The 19,819-nt window shown below is 34.4% G+C and overlaps 1 protein-coding gene across 1 annotated transcript in view; it reads right to left on the reverse strand.

Annotated features, from left to right (window-relative positions):
• Positions 1-6,343: 6,343 nt before the first annotated feature.
• LOC144980251 (uncharacterized) overlaps positions 6,344-19,819 on the reverse strand; it is a 64,583-nt gene continuing 51,107 nt past the window's right edge. Inside the window, exons 2-3 of the mRNA XM_078927873.1 lie at positions 14,028-14,284; positions 6,344-11,612 (exon numbers count right to left, since the gene is read on the reverse strand). Coding sequence (XP_078783999.1) covers positions 8,968-11,612; positions 14,028-14,220 — 2,838 coding nt within the window. The 5' untranslated portion in view covers positions 14,221-14,284 and the 3' untranslated portion in view covers positions 6,344-8,967. The remainder of the gene's footprint in view (positions 11,613-14,027; positions 14,285-19,819) is intronic.

A 19,819-nucleotide genomic window follows, 5' to 3' on the forward strand; every position in this document is an offset into this window, starting at 1 on the left:
CTCGGAGCATAGTTGAGTCCTTGGAAAAGACTATTTACTCACATTCTCTCATCGTTTTCAGGTGTAAAATGAGTACCTGGCCGTTAACAGAGTTGTCTTTATTGTCCGAAAAATTGTACTATCGCCTAGCAGGCGTCATGTCCCGTCCTACATGTTAAAGGTTACTGTTGACCTGGGACCCCTTGTAAAGCGCTTTGAGCACATTTAGTGGATATTGCCCTACATATAAGCTCATTAAAAAAAAAAAATTATCAATCAGTTCAAATAGAAGTTTGTTCTTTTCAGAAGTTGGCGGTGATTCACATATAAAACTAAACCAAAAAAATACAAACAAACAAACAAACAAACAAACAAACAATTAAAAAAAAAGAAAAGAAAAAAGAAAAAATGAAAACAAAAACAAAACTGGGCAGTGAGTGATGGAAGATTTATCATTCTCAAGGGAAACAACTGTATTTTCCATAATTCCTCAGTAAAATATCATCAGTTATTTCCCTTTATCATGTTTTCTTTCCATCATAGTAATATGTATTATGGTTTTCAGATCATTGATTAAATAACAGAAAATGACATCATCATCATCATCATCATCATCATCATCATCATCATCATCATCATCATCATCATCATCAGGAGATTTAGCAATTATATTTAGAACGAAGATGACGTTACTCAGATCTTTGTTGTTGTTTTTTGGCCATCCACGTTTATGAATAATTCTCACTAAACTGCATTAACCAGACTATAAAAGTTCATAGTTACACAAAGTTTTGTGTTTTGGTCCATTATACTTCCGGGTGGCGATGTTGTGAGTCTCTTAGCCAAGCGCATAATATCTATAGAATGTCAACTCCACATATGAAGGCCACAAGGGAAAATCAATCAAAGTCCGAAAGACCCTTACTGTTCTAATGTCACAATAATTTGGTATTAAAATCAACCAAGAGCTTGTTTTTTATATGCATCTGACCAGTAACACACTTTATAGTCACCTGGAACAACTACAAAAGACGTCTAACTTCTACGTCATGGCACAAGACCGAAGGGCTAGCGCTCAGGTGATCGCTGGTTCGGATAAGTAAGTAAGTAAGTATGCATCTGACTTGTGGTCAAAATATATACTTTTAGTAATTCACATTCAGTTCAATTCATATTATCATGTGGCGTTTTCAAATGGGTATCCAAATTTTAATTTTAATTTTCTCAAAAGCTGAAAAATGTGACTATGATCGTTTTTCCCCTGTGGTCTTCATATGTGACTCACCGTCAGAACGGTAATATATTATCGAGAAGGACAAGGGTGCTCATTATATAGGGGCAGCGCGGCTCGCTCAGCGGTACGGCCTTTGCTTCGTACCCGAAAGGAACCGAGTTCAAATTCCTGCAGCGTTGTGTGTGCGTGGCCTTGAGCAAGTCACCTCGCCCTAGCTCAATTTTGCGGCGCTGCATTACAGCTGACGCCTGAGCTATTCCAGTATAGGGAATGAGATTAGCGGAAGAGTAGCATCCCTTGATTGGAATAGACCCTACAGACAAGTTTCTCCTATAGGATGAATAAAGTGAGTTTTATTTATTATTCATTTTATTTTATTCATATGAAACTTAACTCGGTATTGATATAAAAATTGCGCATTTATATAGCGCAATATCAACTAAATGTTCTCAAAGCGTTTTACACGGGTTCTCTAGCCAGAAACAATTCAGATTTAGGATAGGACATTATGACGCCTATTCGGCGATATTACAATTTTTTTTCCAGACAAAAAAAAACTGTTTTGTTTTTAAGGGTTTTACGGCGCTTGCAACACATTTAGGTTATATCAGCTTCGGTAAAAAGGAAGAAAAAATGGGATAGTAAAAAGTTCTAGAATTACAATTAAAGCACCCAAGAAAAAGAAAAACATAGGGGAACTGAGAACAAATAGGGATCAGATGTAGATTCCAAGAGCACACCACCAATGTACTTAGTTTGAAATCACCGATAAGTCTCATCCGGACACAAGCACAAAATCCAACAAAGAGAAATACACTCAAATGCTTTCACTTCATTATACATTAAAAATGACAAATATAATAACACATAACATCGAGATGATTTAAAAGGAAAAAAATATCATCTCCCAAAACAATAACTATGCATTTGACTGTTTCCCTCACGGCTAGGACTCCGGCCAGGGCCAGGACAAAACCAAGTAATCTCATTCCAAGAAAAAGACAGAAAGCATGTTGGAAAACAGATATAAGGGGATAGAAGACTGTGCGGCTATGTGGTCTTGTGGTATGGCACTCGCTTTCGGATCGGAAGGTCTGAGTTCGAGCCTCGCGCTCGGCGCATAGATGAGTCTCTTTACTCACATTCTCTCACCGTACTCAGGTGTAAAATGAGTACCTGGCCGTTAACAGAGGTGTCTTTGTCCGAAAAATTGTAATATCACCCAACAGGCGGCATGTCCCGTCCTACATGTTAAATGTTGCTGTTGACCAGCGACCCCTCCTTGTAAAGCGCTTTGAGCACATTTAGTGGATATTGCGCTATATAAAGTTCAATTATTCAAGACACCGTATATACCTCCCTGCCCACTATGGGACGCCAGGAACCCCTCACAGTCACACATTGAAACAATCCAATGAAAAAATCCAACACTGATAAAATCGGAATATACAATAATATTCTATTTTAATTTTAGTCAATGTTTAATTCATCTCAATAAAAAAAAAAGAAAACTATTTGCATGTAAATACGAAATGATCAACGTGTATATATAAGCAGGTCCGATAACCGAAATAAATTCTGGTCTTGTTTCAACATTGTTATAATGTACACAATTTTGTATTGGTTTCAGAGTATTTATTTCCATTACAACAATGAGCCCAAAACAGATTTAGGTTACCAGACCTGTAAATATGTAGACGTCAGAAAGGACACAATGGCAATCAGGCAATCAATTTACAAACGTTTGAATCAGGCCAACTGGTCTAGTGGGTATGACACTCGCCGTTGGATCGGAAGGCCCACGGTTCGAGACCCCACTCTGAGCGGCGCATACTTAAATCATTGTAAAAAAAGGCTTTTTATTCACATTCTCTTACTCGCGTGTAAATGAGTACCTGCTAGCCGTTAACAGCGTTCTCTGAAAAATAAAATGTTGTAACGCATAACAGGCGCTAGCTATGGCTAGTCGAACATTTTAAGTGTATATTTTGGCTTGGTACCTTTTTGTAAAGCGCTTTGAGCACGATTACTTATAAGTGCTCAGACCGTTTAGGTTCGTATTTATTTCTATTTTTTAATCACACAACTTTCACGTGACCTCGTTTGATGAAGCTGCCTAGGCATTCCATGAAGGAATATGTGTCAGTGCATGACATAATCAGTCGGAAGGTGAAAATTTTGGATTTGTATTTTGTTGCTTTTTTTCATTTTCTGAAATAGTATGCTCTCCACAACATTTTAATCTTTATTTGAAGTAAATCGGGTGATTTTTTATTAAGTTATGGTCAGATGTATGGGAAAGGTATCCAGGAACTTCTCTCAAATTTCATACTTTTTCAACTTGACTAGCTGTTAAAAATATTTAGAAGTGAAATCAAGTTTTGATTTTTCCCGAAGATGTGCAAAAAGGGTTGATTTAATCATTTATGACAAAAACTCATTTTGGATAAAAATTGACCTTTTACTAAACTTGGCAATATCTCAGTTCAAACCTTTTCACCATCCGACTGATTATGTCGTATAGATACGCCATCAAACAAATGCAGGATATACAATGTCAACAGGAATCACCCATGTTGTCCCAAGGGAGCAAAATTTGGTTTAAATGATCTTGCCCAAGAAAAAATAAAATAAAAGCGCCTGCCTGAAGCAGAGCTTGGTCCCGGGACATTCCGTATCATATAGGAATGACTTATCCACTCGGCCACTACTTGGCCCCCAACTAGGTTGGCCGCAGGTATACGACGAAATAAATGACCTCATGAAAACTTTACAGGGAATGGGATTAGCGGAAGAGTAGCGTCCCTTGATTGGACGTCACCTTACAGAGAGAACGTCAAAATGGTTTTGCGCATGAGTCTCTCTCGTCCTCGCTTTCGAAGAAATGTCTCATGCCGCACAACCAACACGACGTTCTCTCTCTAATACCATTTCCGCTCGTGACTTCCAATCAAGGGACGCTACTCTTCCGCTAATCTCATTCCCTATACAGGGAGGGTGGGGGTGTAAAAGTAGCTATAGATAAAACGAAGTTGACGTCAATCGTGTCTTTGTTTTTGTTTTTTGCCATCCACGTTTACGGGAAAAAGCTTCAACAGTCATGACGTCACTTCCCTCGTAATGACACATAGTAACTTAGCAACTGGCTCTAAACTACCGGAACAATGGCGGATGCCCATATGAAATACTATGAAAAACGAGCATAAAAGTGTATCCAGAGGAGAAAAACATTATAAATATGATCATCTTTTGATTTTTATACATTCTGATCAAATGACACGTGAAAACGGTCTAGCCAGCATGAAGAATCAAAAGTACAGATTTTCTTTGTTTAGAACCGTTGCTGAGCGACGTGACATCAGACTATTGAATTGTATTCTCATTAAACTGTATTAGCCAGACTATAAACGTTCAAGGTTACACAGAGTTTTGTCTGTTGGTCCTTTGTAATTCTGGATGGCGATGTTGTGAGCTTCTTAGACAAGCGCATACTATCTACGCCTACTTTTGCACTCCCCTATACGTTGAAAAGGAAATGCTGTTTATGTTTTTATGTTTTTAAGGGTTATACGGCGTTTGCAACACATTAAGGTCATATCGCCAGTAAAAAGGAAGAAAATGGGATAGTAAAAAGTTTTAGAATTACAATGAAAGCATCCAAGAATAAGGCAGACAAAGGAGAATTGGTTCAAATAGGTAACAGATGTAGATTCCAAGAGCACACTATCAGTGTACTTAGTTTGAGATCACCTAAAAGTCTCATCCAGACACAAGCACAGGTCCCTACTGAGAGGAATACACTCAAATGTTTTACAAATCATAAATAATACTGTACATAACAGAGATGATTTACAAGGAAAAAAATATCCTCTCCCAAAACAAACTATACATTTGACTGTTTGCCTCCCAGCCAGGGTATCCGGCCAGGGCCAGGACAAAACCAAGTAATCTCATTCCAAGACAAAGACAGAAAGCATGTTGGAAAACAGATATAAGGGGGGATAGAAGACACGGTATGCCCGCTGTGGAGGTAGGGAACCCCACCCAGAAGAAATGATGTACGTTGATTTCTAGTGATAAAACAATCACCCAGTCATCTTCATCAAAAAAATGTATAATTATAAATATAATTTGATGCATTATCATTGTCTTTGAAGTTATAGAGAACTGGGATTTAAGTAGACAAACTATGCAAGATGATGATGATGATGATGATGATGATGATGATGATGATGATGATGATGATGATGTTGATGATGATGATGTTGATGATGATGATGATTATGGTGGTGGTGGTGGTGATGATGATGGTGATGGTGGTGAAGGTGGTGGTGGTGATGATGATTGTGTTGGTGGTGGTGATGATGGTGATGGTGGTAGTGGTGGTGGTGGTGGTGGTGGTGGTGATGATGATGATGATGATGGCGATGATGATGATGGCGATGATGGTGATGGTGGTGGTGGTGATGATGATGGTGATGATGATGACGATTGATGATGAAGATGATAATGATAATAATAATGATAATGACAATAATAATAATAATAATAATAATAATAATAATAATAATAATAATAATAATAATAATAATATAATAATAATAATAATAATAATAATAATAATAGCAATAATAATAATAATAATAATAATAATAATAATAATAATAATAATAATAATAATAATAGTTCTTTTAAAGCCCTTGACACCGGATTCTCAAAGGCTGAAACAACAGAGATAAGTCATGCACAATTTAACACTACAATCTCACACCAGCCCGCTCACCTCGGATCATCGACACATTTAACTCACTCAACCCTAACACCGGCTATATCCGTAGTATACCCGGGTTACTTTTACACCATGCCTATTTATTCCATTTTTCTGAGACAAATTATAAGGCATAGTATCAAAGCTAATGTTTTTAATATATACATGTTAATGATAGTTGAATAAAACTATCTATGTACAAGCTCATTTTTAATACATTTTTTCCAATTTTGAAAAATAGCAAAAATCTCTAGGACTGAGTGAGTTAACTTCATTCACATACATTCCAGTAATTCTGTGCTTCACTTCATTAACAATAATGAGAAGTTTTGTGCTTATAAAATATATAAACTATAATATCATTTTTTTTTTTTTTTTTTTTTGCTTCAAAGTTTAACAGATACTGCTGTGTATAATCATTCAGAGCCATAGGCCCATGGAGCCGGAGTTTATCCCGGTTTCTATATTGTGAACAGGACAATAGCAATTGCTTGATATCCTTTGGATTGGATGCTAGACTATCGCAAAGTGATTTCGTTCATACCTATCAAACCCAGCTACCCCAATCTTCTGCTGGGTGGACAGGGGGGGGGGGGGAGGGGGGGGGAGGGGGAGGTCAGAAAACAATCTCGACTGCACCCGGGTTTGACAGAGTCCATCTGGAATTTAGCAATGTGTTTATGTCTTTATTATTTGTTGTTGGCTGAAGAAGGGTTTTGAGCCCGAAACGTTCCGTGTTTAGTATTTCGTTCTTTTTATGAAGCTGTTATATCCGTTTGTATTCATTTCAGTTCAGATTCGGAGTTTGAGTCCCGTTGTGAGCGACGCAATTTTGAGTCCTTGGGAAAAAAAAACAAACAAAAAACAACTCTTTAATTTCATAACCTCACTATACTCAGGTGTGGTTAGTGGCGTTGTAAGATGTCGGGAATTTTTTTTAATGAGCTTTATATAGCGCAATATCCAATAAATGTGCTCAAAGCGCCTTACAAGGGGTCCCTGGTCAACAGCAACATTTAACATGTAGTCATGTAGGACGGGACATCCGCCTGTTAGGCGATATTACAATTTTTCGGACAAAGACAACGCTGTTAACGGCCGGGTATTCATTTTACATCAGAGCATGGTGAGAGAATGTAAGTAAAGAGCCTTTTCCAAGGACTTAACTATGCGCCGAGCGCGAGGCTCGAACCCAGGATCTTCCGATCCGAAAGCGAGTGTCATACCAATAGACAACATAGCCGCAGAAATTTATAATATTATCGCCTAACAGTCGTCATGTCTCGTCCTACATGTCGAGTATTGCGGTTGACTAAGAACTCTCTTGTAAGGCTCTTTTATCACGTTTACTGGGTATTGCCCTATAAAAATGCCCCAAGATCAACGTGCACTTATTTAAAGGTCTGATAATCCAATCCCTTATGGCCTCATTGTTATAATGGAAATATCAAAAAATGACGCAAAATATTATCCATTACATAATACAATGTTAAAGTAGGCCCATAATTGGGTCCGGATGTCAGACCTGAATATATGTGCACGTCGCCCAAGATACATTCAGGTCATCAAGGCAGCAAGCTAATTATTATGATTGTGTTCAACGTTAAGGCAATGACAGTGACATGTAAGATGCTATTTTTAAAACTAATATTACAACAAAAAGTTATTTTTTTTTTTAATTGAGCTTTTATATAGCGCAATATCCACTAAATGTGTTCAAAGCGCTTTACAAGGGGTCCCTGGTCAACAGCAACATTTAACATGTAGGACGGGACATGCCGCCTGTTATGTGGTCTAGTGGTATGACACTCGCTTTCGGATCGGAAGGTCCTGGGTTCGAGCCTCGTCCGGAAAAAAAATTGTAATATCGCTTAGCAGGCGTCACGTTTCGTTCTACATGTTACGTATTGCTGTTGTTCAGGGACCCTTGAAAAGCGCATTGAGCACATTTAGTGCATATTGAGCTATATAAAAGCTCAATTAAAAAAAAAAAAAACCAAGATCATAAATCTTCTACTACCAAGTTTTCTGTAATAATAACTGTGGTTGTGATCTACTAAGGAACCTCGGTTATACAGTGATGGTGGGACCAGCCTAAAATCTCTCGTTATATCCGAGTCCACTTATTGCTGATTTTCAAGGGAAAGAACCCGAATAGCCTTAGTCATAATTCTTTATCATAATGTGTAGTCTCTCTCTCTCTCTCTCTCTCTCTCTCTCTCACACACACACACACACACACACACACACACGCACACTTTGTCCTTTCTCTCTCTCTCTCTATGTGTGTGTGTGTGTGTGTCTGTCTCTCGCACACACACATACACGCAAAAACACACACACAGACACACACAAACAAGCACACACACTTTCAAGTTAACCGTTGTTCGTGAGTATATATGATGACGAACCACCAATAGCCTAACTCACTGTTTCCTTTAGCTGTAGGCTTACATGACGCCAATGTGATCTAATATTTATATATTTGGAGACATTAAGTTTTCGCGCCCCTGTTATAACCTAGTAGGCTCTTAAAAGTCTTGTTATATCCGGTAATATTGAATAAAGGCAAAAATGTGAAAAATGGGGAATTTGAAAAAATAAACTGCAATAACTGGACCACTGTTAAATCCTGATTTGTTATAAACGGGTTTCACTGTATATGTGACCCTTCGCCTCAAAACGGTATTACGTCGGGATGGTTAAGATGTTGAAAATTGAATTTATAGCCAGACATATCAGATTTGTGTTGAGTTTGTATGTTTTATTGAGGAGAATGGATACCATAATTTAGAGTTCTAATGCCAACAATTTTTATTTTTGACCAGTTTTAACATTAAATTCGGCTTTTAAGCATCTGGTTCGTTCCGACATAATACCGTTTTGAGACGAATGGTCACATATGTCCTTGAAAACTCAAATCCTTGAACACGCAATAATGACACAACCTCGAACAAGAACTACTTTGTCATTTCTGTGTAAAACATCAAAGGCAACCTTCAGCCACGGGTAACATGGCATTGGACTTGTGAAGACTCTCGTCAGAGGAACTCTTCTTCGTGATGAAAGGCGTAACCAAATTGGTTGAGTCGTCCTCAAAAGATGATATCACGTAGTTGTCTCTCTTGAGGTCACCTGACGAATGCGACGTTGACGCTTTGTCGACATTTGTTTGTGAACCATCCCCATTGTCATTCGCCTTTAACACATTTTCGTCTTCGTCTTCCGTCTTGAGAGGCGGAAGCACGTGTTGTGATGGATGACCTTGGAATATTGGGTCAAGGCCGTTTGATCTTATAATTTGTTCTGACGTATTTCCGGTGAAATCAAACATTGGTGGTTGACTCAAAGGTCTGTTCTTTTTCTTCGAGTTTGAATTTCGTCGTGTCCTCCTTTCCACCGCGAAAGGCGACGCGAGATCTCGGAAAAATTCTTCATCACAAAAAATTGTCGAATTCCTTCGTGAGTTTTGGCGTAAGAATTGAGGAATTCTCTCGAATTGGCCAATCAAACTCTTGACCCTCTTCTTCCGGAAAGGCGGGCCCTCGTTTGAATTGTTGGAGTCTTTTGAAATACTGCTTTCCGTGTAGCTACTGGACATACTTTGGGCGTCTTCCTTGGAGTTTGAAAATGCGTCGCCGTTTTGAAGTCTGCTTGGCGTGAGGGCTGTGGTGGTAGAGAATAAGTTCAGATGATGGGGTAATGAATCGTGGTCTCGAGGCAAAGATTTCGTGGAATAGAAGGAGTCGTGGGTGGAGTTTGAACGAGTGAACCGATGGTGTTGAGGATGGTTTTGGTTATAGTGGTATGGGGAGGAGGTTTTGTTTATGGAATTTGGATGTTTAGCAATACGACGAGGCAGCGTCGCCACTGCATATGCCTCTTGTGACGAGGTAGCCGGGTTATTGACGTCTAGAAAGTTATTTATAGAGTTGTTGTCTATATCGTTGTAATAACGTCTGTGATAATCAAAATCGTAGCTTAAAGGCCGTCGTTTTATAATAGGGCGTTGTTTTACTCTTTGGCTGTGTCGTGTGTCCGAGTTACTATTAATAAATGTGTTTGATTCGGGCAGATGTGTTGAATGTGTAGGCGTGTTGTAGTTATACATTCGTTGGAGGTGTCTGGTCCATTCGTCGCCCTGTGGGAAGACACATATTGCACCTGGAGGGGATTTATTATCCTGAGGGGATGGAGTTGAATAGTGTCTTCGGAATAATCGGGGTTTCCCGTTGGGAAGTGTTTGGAAATTGTGGGGTTTTTGTTGTTGATTGTTGTGGAATTGTGGAGGTAGTGATGACGTCGGCGAGTGGACGTGCGTTTGATAGGATTGGATGGGTGGGAAATGATTTGTAAAAACGGAATTGCTAAAGTGAACGGGGTTCGATTCTGAAGATATCATATTAGCGTTTACACGTTCGGGCGTTAACTGTGTATATTCATTGCAGCCTCCGTGTAATCCATCGTAACGTGGGTTATTTGTAGAGTTTAATTCTCTTGGTGTGTCAAGTTGAACCGATCGGTCTTCAGGGGCAAGGAAATATGGTAAAGTATTGTAATCGCTCGATGTGTGAAAAGTACTCGGAGATGAATTTTGCCTGAGCGGCAAAGTATTATAATCGGGACCGGTACCCATGGTGACGGATACATATGCGACATTTGAATTCGGAATCGACAGGTGACGAGTATTCGATTCTGAATCCGGCTGAAATTCAAAATTATTTGAAACAACATTCGGGTTGAAAAGAGGATTCGGATTTTCTTCTAAGAAAGAGGGAAATTTGTCGTCGCTGTCGGGGGTAAATCCACTTCTGAAGGAATCCGAGATGACGCTGGATCGATTACCGGCTGCGGAAAGTGCCGAGTTGCTGAGAAAACTCCTGGCGCCGAAACTCATGGAATCGTCGAATGGATGATCTGGATCTTGAGGAAGAAGGAAATTCCCACTCGTGTTTCGTTGTTTTCTGATCAGATGTTGCTTCTTTCGGATGGACCTCTGTCTACAATAATAACATTTTCTGCAGCAAAAGAAGTAGAGAATGAATTGAACGAACATGGATTTTCGCTTGATGATGAGTATTGTGAAGATGATGGCGATGCAGATGACGATGATGATTGGGGCGATAACGAAACGGAAAATATTGAATGGTTCCTCTTCTGAGATGTCTGTGGTGACCCGAAGACAGTTTGACCTCTTTGATACTCTTGTAGAATTGGATGATTTAAGCCGACAAAGGTCAGTAGCTCCATTGGCCACGCAGACCATATACTCTTGACCATTGTCCAGTCCTTTTATGGTCACCCTAGGAAAAAGGGTCTTGAGACGTAAAATATTGCACCCGACTGAAGATCCGTTTAATTTCCAAAAGGATACACTGAAATCTGTGACGTAGAGCCTAGCCGTCGACACAGTTTTTGCTGGTTTTGATGACGTCATTCCGCGTATACGCAAAGTAACGGAAGTTGTTGAAGTCGCTGATCTTGTGGCGTAGAGTTTCGATTGGCATCTTAACCCCGCCCACTGGCCTTGACATTGACAATAGGCATGCCCCTCTTGAGTGCCGTTCTCAGTCATTGTGTAGCACACATTGTTATTGGCACACGCTAGGTCCTTGCACGTCAGGGATCGCTCTGAAAAGAAAACACGAAAAGACGTAATGATATGAATAAACTTGAGATTTTACATGTAGCGCAATGTCCACCAAACGTGCTCAAAGCGCTTTACAAGGAGTCCCAAGTCAACAGCAACACTGAACATGTAGGACAAGACGTATTAACCACACTATAATAAACGTTCAAGTTTACAGACAGTTTCGGGTGTTGGTCCGTTATAGTTCCGGATGGCAATGTTGTGAGTTTCTTGGTCAAGCGCATATAATCTATAGATAAAACAAAGTTGACGTCACTCAGGTGTCTGTTATTGTTTTTAGCCAGCCATGTTTATATAGACCAATATATAGATCGTATGCGCTTGGCTAAGAAGCTCATAACATTGCCATCCGGAACTATAACGGACCAACACACAAAATTGTGTGTATCCATGAACGTTTATAGTCGGGTTAATACAGTTCAGTGAGCATTACTCATAAACGCGGATGGCATAAAAAATAACAAAGACCTGAGTGACGTCATCTTCGAACTATCTATAGGCCAACTCGATCTCTGGGATCCGCCAGTTCTCCGCTATTGGAGAAAAACATTCCAAGAAGAAAGTTTGCTGAGCGTGGTTTTGCATTTTTGGTTCCATTCGTATGGAATGGGATTCAGTAGTCTGATGTCACGCCGCCCGGCAACGGCGGCCATCTTGGTTCTAAACAAAGAAAATCATTACTTTTTATTCTTCAAGCTGGTTAGAACTTTTCATATGTCTTGTGATCAGAATGTGTAAAAGTCAAAACATGATCAAATTTATGTTTGTTTCCCTCTGGATACGCTTTTATGCTCGCCGGAGAAATATTTCATACGGGCGTCCGCCATTGTTCCGATAGTTTAGAGCCAGTGTTACTAAGTTACCATGCGTCATTAGGAAGGAAGTGACGTTACGACTATTGAAACCTATTCTTTACCCCCTAAAACCCGACAAAGTGAAAGTCTACCAGTCTTCAAACGGCATTTAAAAAACAAATCTTTTTTTTTCATTTTGCTTTTCGTGATTCTGTGTGAACTTCGAATAAGATAATATGCGTGTGACTGTTGTTGTGATTTTGTTGTCGAATCAATGAACATGTGTGATACCAAAAAAAAACTATTGTAAAACACCTCTGAGCACTATTTGAGGATACTGGCGCTATATGAAATAATAATAATATAATAATAATAATAATAATAATAATAATAATAATAATAATAATAATATAATAATAATAATAATAATAATAATAATAATAATAATAATAATAATAATAATAATAATAATAATAATAATAATAATAATAATAATAATAATAATAATAATAATGTTTATCAGATGTTCCCACAAAACTGCATATTTCAGACTTTAAAAGTTCAAGGTCACATATAGTTTTGGGTGTTGGTACGGTAATTCGGCTGACTGATGTTATCATGTTAGATAACCACGCCTCTCGGACAGCCGTCGTAATGTAAACAATGACAGTGATTGGTAAATATGGCAAACTTAACAGGTTTGACTATCGATGGTATGTGTCTAAGTAAAATAGCAACTGTTCTACCGCTTGATCAATAGAACCAGCTTCTCATTTTACACCTGAGTATGGTGAGAGAATGTGAGTAAAGAGTCTTATCCAAGGACTCAACTATGCGCCGAGCGAGGCTCGAACCCAGGACCTTCCGATCCGAAAGGGAGTCAAACCACTAGACCACATAGCCGCACTTAACTCACTCAATCCATAGAGATTTTTGCTACTTTTCAAAATGGGAAAAAATATGTATTAAAATGAGCATATGGATAGATAGTTTTATTCAACTACCATTAGCGTAAAAAAATCTAAAAACATTAGCTTTGATAGTACGCCTATAATTCATCTCGGAAAATGTAATAAATAAGCATGGGGTAAAAGTAACCCGGGTAAACTACGGATATAGTCGGTGTTAGGGTTGAGTGAGTTAAAGACTCCAAATCGTAGCCATCGTTAAGTAATAGCCTGACACTGAAATCCAAAAGGACTGGCAGTTTGACGTCATTATTTGGTTTTTGCACCGCCTGGTGAGTTGTCGTTAGTAAAGCTCATGGAAACAAGTTATTTCATTGGTTGAACTATTGAATACAACTCACGATTTGTTTTCTTTTGTGGCCAAAGTCTGGCATTTTGACGTCATTTTTTGGTCAGTGTCAGGCTATAGATAGTATGCACTTGGCTAATAAGTTCACAACATTGCCAACCGGAAGTATAACTGGCCAACACATAAAACTGTGTGTATCCATGATCGTTTATAGTCTGGTTAATACAGTTCAGTGCGCAATACTCATAAACGCGGATGGCAAAAAAACAATAACAAAAACCAAGTGACGTCATCTTCATTCTATCTATAAGTTAACGATGGCCACGACCAAAGCCACTTACTTACCAGAATAATTATTGAACGCCTCAACGGGTTCCATGATCCAGACAAAAAGCACCAGGACGAGATGCAAGGCGTTGACATAGTAGTAATGACGCCGATAAAGCGGCTGGTGGTGAACGTTAATTTCGTGATTCTGTCGTCGATGTGTCCAGAGTGATGGCGGGTTTGTTGATGTTGTGGATTGAGGCGTTGCCATGGTAACCACAGGCTACATGGTTACCCCCTCACAGCTCGTCAGTCAGTGGCCACGTGATGTTTGTCTGTATACAATAAAATAGAAAAATAAAACAAGAAATTAAAAAGTAAAAATATAATTATGCCATTATGTTTATATTTCATTAATTAATGAGTTTTTAGCATCTATCTAGAGTAAGGATGAGCAGTGGTATCGATCTATAATAATAATAATAATAATAATGATAATAATAATAATAATAATGATAATAATGATAATAATGATAATATAATAATAATAATAATAATAATAATAATAAAAATAATGATAATAATGATAATAATGATAATAATAATAATAATAATAATAATGATAATAATGATAATAATAATAATAATAATAATAATAATAATAATAATAATAATAATAATAATAATAATAATAATAATAATAATAATGATAATAATGATAATAATGATAATAATAATAATAATAATAATAATAATAATAATAATAATAATAATAATAATAATAATAATGATAATAATGATAATAATGATAATAATGATAATAATAATATATAATAATAATGATAATAATGATAATAATGATAATAATAAAAAAAAATAATATAAAAAAATTAATAAATAAAAAAATAAAAATAAAAAAAATATAAAATATAAAATAAAAAATAAAATTAAAAAAATAAAATAAAATTATAATATTAAAAAAATAATATTAAAATAAATAAAATAATAATATAATAAATATAAATAAATAAAAAAAATAAAATAATATATAAAATAAAAAAAATAATATATAATATAAAATATAATAAAAAATAAATAAAATAATAATAAAAAAATAAAAATATATAAAAAAAAATAATAAAAAATAAATAAAAAAATATAATATAAAAATAATATAAAATAAAATAAATAAAAATAAAAAAATAAATATAAAATAAAAATAAAAATAAAAATTAAATATAATAAAAATTATAAATATATAAAAATAATAATAAAAATAAAAAAAATAATATAATAAATAAAAATAAAAAATATAATTAATTATTAAAATAAAATAAAAAAATATAAAAAAAAAAAATTATAAAATAATAAAATAAATAATATAAAATAAAAATTAATAATAATAAAAAATATATTAATAAAATAAAATAAAAAAAAAAAAAAAAAATAATATAAATAAAAAAATTAAAAATAAATAAATATAATATTTATAATAAAAAAATAAAAAATATAAAATAATAAATAAAAATAAAAAAAAATATATATTAATAAATAAAATATATAATAAATAAATAATAATAAATAAAAATTAATATAAATAAAAATATAAAATATAATAATATAAAAAAATAAATAAAAAATAATTAATATATATAAATTATATAATAATTTAATATAAAAAAAAAATATAAAAAATAAAATATATATTAATAAATTATAAATAATAATATATTAATAAAAAATAAAATATTAATAAAAAAATTAAATAAATATAATAAAAAATATAAAAATATAAAAAAAATATAATAATAATAATAAAAAAATATAATATAAATAATAATAAAATATAAAATAAAAAAAAATATTTATAAAATATAAAAAAAATAATAATATATAAATTATATAAAAATAAATATAAAATAAAATAAAAAATAAAAATAAATAAATAAAAATAAAAATAAAAATAAAATTTAAAATAATAAAAAAAATATATAAAATTATATAATTAAAAAAAATAATAATTATATAATAAATAAATAAATTATAAATAATATAATATAAATAAATAATTTATATAAATATAAATAAAAATAAAATAATAAATATAATAAAAATAAATAATATATAAAAAAAATAAATATAAAAAAAAAAATAATATAAATATATATAATAAAATAAATTATAATAATATATTATTATAAATAAAAATAATAAAAAATTAAATAAATAATATAATAATAAATAATAATAATAAAATAATAATAATAAATAAAATAATAAATAATAATTAAATAAAAATAAATAAATATTAATAAATAATAAAAATAAAAATAAAATAAATAATATAAATAATTAATAATAAATAAAATATAAATAATAATATATAAAATAATTAATATAATAAAATAAATATTAATAAGATATAAATAATAAATAATAATAAATAAAAAAATAAATAATAAATATATAAAAATAAATAATAATATAATAATATAATAAAATAATAATAATAATAATAATAATAATAATAATAATATAACAATAACAATATTACATAATAACAAATAATAATAATAATAAATAATAATAATAATAATAAATAATAATAATAATAATAATAATAATAATAATAATAATAATAATAATAATAATATTAATAATAATAAGAAGAAGAAGAAGAAGAAGAAGAAGAAGAAGAAGAAGAAGAAAAAAGAAGAAGAAGAATAACAATAACAATGACAATAATAATAATGATGATAATAATAATAATAATAGTAATAATAATTAATACTAAAAATAATAATAATAATAATAATTATAATAATAATAATAATAATAATAATAATAATAATAATAATAATAATAATAACAATATGTTTCTATAGTGCCTTAGCATCCACTTAAAAGTGCTCTGCAGCGCTTTACCATTAAGTCAAACGCACAATAACACACACACACATACACACACAAACACACACACATACAAACACACAAACACACGCACACAAACACACACACATACATAGGCCAACACGCATATTTAAAAACAAAAACTCAATTCGATCACAAGATTTGTTGCTGTACAACGATTGGACATAACTCAATAAATGTAAACACGCTGCTTTGTTTATGAAAGATGTAAACATACCCACGAGTCATGCTGCGCAAAATGACCAATCGTGACGTTACATATTTGGATCACTTTGAGCACACTTTGCAATGTGACCGATGACCTCGAGCACATGGAATTATAATAGAGATCATGACCATTACATATGTGACCCTTCGTCTCAAAACGGTATAAAGTCGGGATGATTAAGATGCTGAAAACTGAATCTGTAGCCAGAAATATCAGACTTGTGTTGGATTTATAATATGCCGTATTGAGGAGAATGAATATCATATTTTACAGTGCTAAATTCCAATAATTCATATTTTTGACCAGTTCAGCTTTAATTTGACTTTTTAGTATCTGGTTCATCCCGACTTAATACCGTTTTGAGACGTTGGGTCACATATATTCGTTGCTTATCCGTTTGAAAAAAAATATTTTTGTGGTGTGCGAGTATGAAGTGTAGGGTAAAATTCTAAAAATATCTGGTAAGGAGAGAGTTTAGACCGTTTATTGGATTTTTTTTTTTTTTTTTTTGCGCTATAGATAGAATGCGCTTGGCCAAGGAGTTCACAACATTGCCATCCGGAAGTATAAAACCCGGACCAACACACAAACTCTGTGTAACCATGAACTTTTATAGTCTGGTTAATACAGTTTTGTGAGAACAATCACAAACGCGGATGGCAAAAACAATAACAAAGGCCTGAGTGACGTCATCTGCATACTACCTATATGAATGGCGATATTTCAGGTGATTTGTCATCCCACTAGACCACATTGACACGACACGTGTGACTGGACAACAACCCCGCAATCCTAACAACACGTCACTGACCGCTTGGCATCGTTGAGATGAGACCCAATCACGGACTGATCATCGTTGATGTATTGATCAGCTATCGATCCATAATAATATAGATAGTATGCGCTTGGCTAAGAAGCTCAAAACATTGCCATCCGGAAATATAACGGACCAACACACAAAACTGTGTGTATCCACGAACGTTTATATCGGGTTAATACAGTTTAGTGAGCATTACTCATTAACGCGGATGGCAAAAAAAAAAACAATAACAAAGACCTGAGTGACGTCATCTTCGAACTATCTATAGTAAAACTGGCGTACGATGAAAAAAAATGCCAACATGTATATAACATTTTGACCAGAAAAATCATCCTTCAAATATCGATCTATGAACCCTCTCCTTACCACCCATAGGAAAATCGTCACATTCGTTACAATGCAGCCAACAATTTACTTATTCTGATTTCCTTTTGTTATTTCTATAGCCATCAAAACTCGACACTGTGTTGCAGAGCTATTTTTTCTGAATAAAATATAGAATATACTCGTTACTATTCTGTTTGAAAAATCAATTTTTGTGTTGGGTGAATATGAAGTTTTGGGTAAAATTCTAAAAAATAGCTGTTTAGGAGAGAGTTAAAATGACCTTCAACTTGTCAAAAACTCTCAAACCTGGGGCATCCACGAAGCTCCAGATTTCAGAGCTTTGGCGAGATGACTCATCTTAATTACTAGATCTTTGAAGGGGACGAATTTTCTGGCCATATTTTTTAAATATTAAAAAAATTAAAATTAAAATTGAGCTTTATATAGCGCAATACCCACTAAATGTGCTCAAAGCGCTTTACAAGGGGTCCCTGGTCAACAACAACATTTAACATTGTAGGACGGAACATTCCGCCTGTTAGGCAATATTACAATTTTTCGGACAAAGACAACGCTGTTAACGCTTGGCTAAGAAGCTCATAACATTGCCATCCGGAAGTATAACGGACCAACACGCAAAACTGTGTGTATCCATGAACGTTTATAGTCTGGTTAATACAGTTCAGTGAGCATTACTCATAAACGTGGATGGCAAAAAACAATAACAAAGACCTGAGTGACGTCATCTTCATTCTATCTATACGTTAACGATGGCTACGGAATAATAGGAGTAAGAGGTGAGAATAATAACATTGATCAAGCTCCTGAAATAGTCGAGCACATTGTAGATTTGTGATCATCAATAGATCATGGAAAAATAAATAAATAGATAGGTAGATAGATAGATAGATAGATAGGTAGATAGATAGATAGATAGATAGATAGATAGATAGATTTGTCATGGCATGCTGGGGAGTCTCTGGTCTGTCTTCCCACCCTAACCTGTATTCCTTGTCAGCTGCATAACATCAGGAGTTGATCTGCAGATGCATGTTCTCTATAATTAATTTTTATAGGTTTAGTCAAGTAGCTTCATTTTGTCTTTCCACAGTCCTCTTTCATGATTGACGGTCGCCCATTCCCCGCCACCTACTGTTTCCTGGCTTGCAGTGTATCTATTTCAGTTATTCTTTCTGCTTAAAGGGCCATATTTCATAAACAGAGGATCGTCACGTCCTGGGTCATTTGTGTCGATGAGAGATTCTGTGGGCCTTAAACAAAGGGATACCAGCCCTTTCCCCTAAAAATCCCAATTTTTTAAGAAGGATACATGATTACAATCAATCACAGATAGTCATGCAGAGGACATGGGCCACAGCCGACCAAAGAGGGAGTATAGAAGTGTTAAAGTTACAGCACTAGGAAACAAGTATGAGCTATAGGGGTAGATTAAGAAAAGTAAGGACATACAGAGGACACCACACTACAGAATGAGTGTGAGGTGAGTGGGTGAGGAGCAGAGCGTGTACCACTCATCGGTGGGTTCTGACTCCTGTGCCTTAAGAGGAAGGGGTCCCACCTACT

Source organism: Berghia stephanieae, chromosome 9 (genome assembly GCF_034508935.2).
Source record: "Berghia stephanieae isolate SIO BIC M18660-M18661 chromosome 9, UCSD_Bste_1.3, whole genome shotgun sequence".
Taxonomy (NCBI): Eukaryota; Metazoa; Mollusca; class Gastropoda; order Nudibranchia; family Aeolidiidae; genus Berghia; species Berghia stephanieae.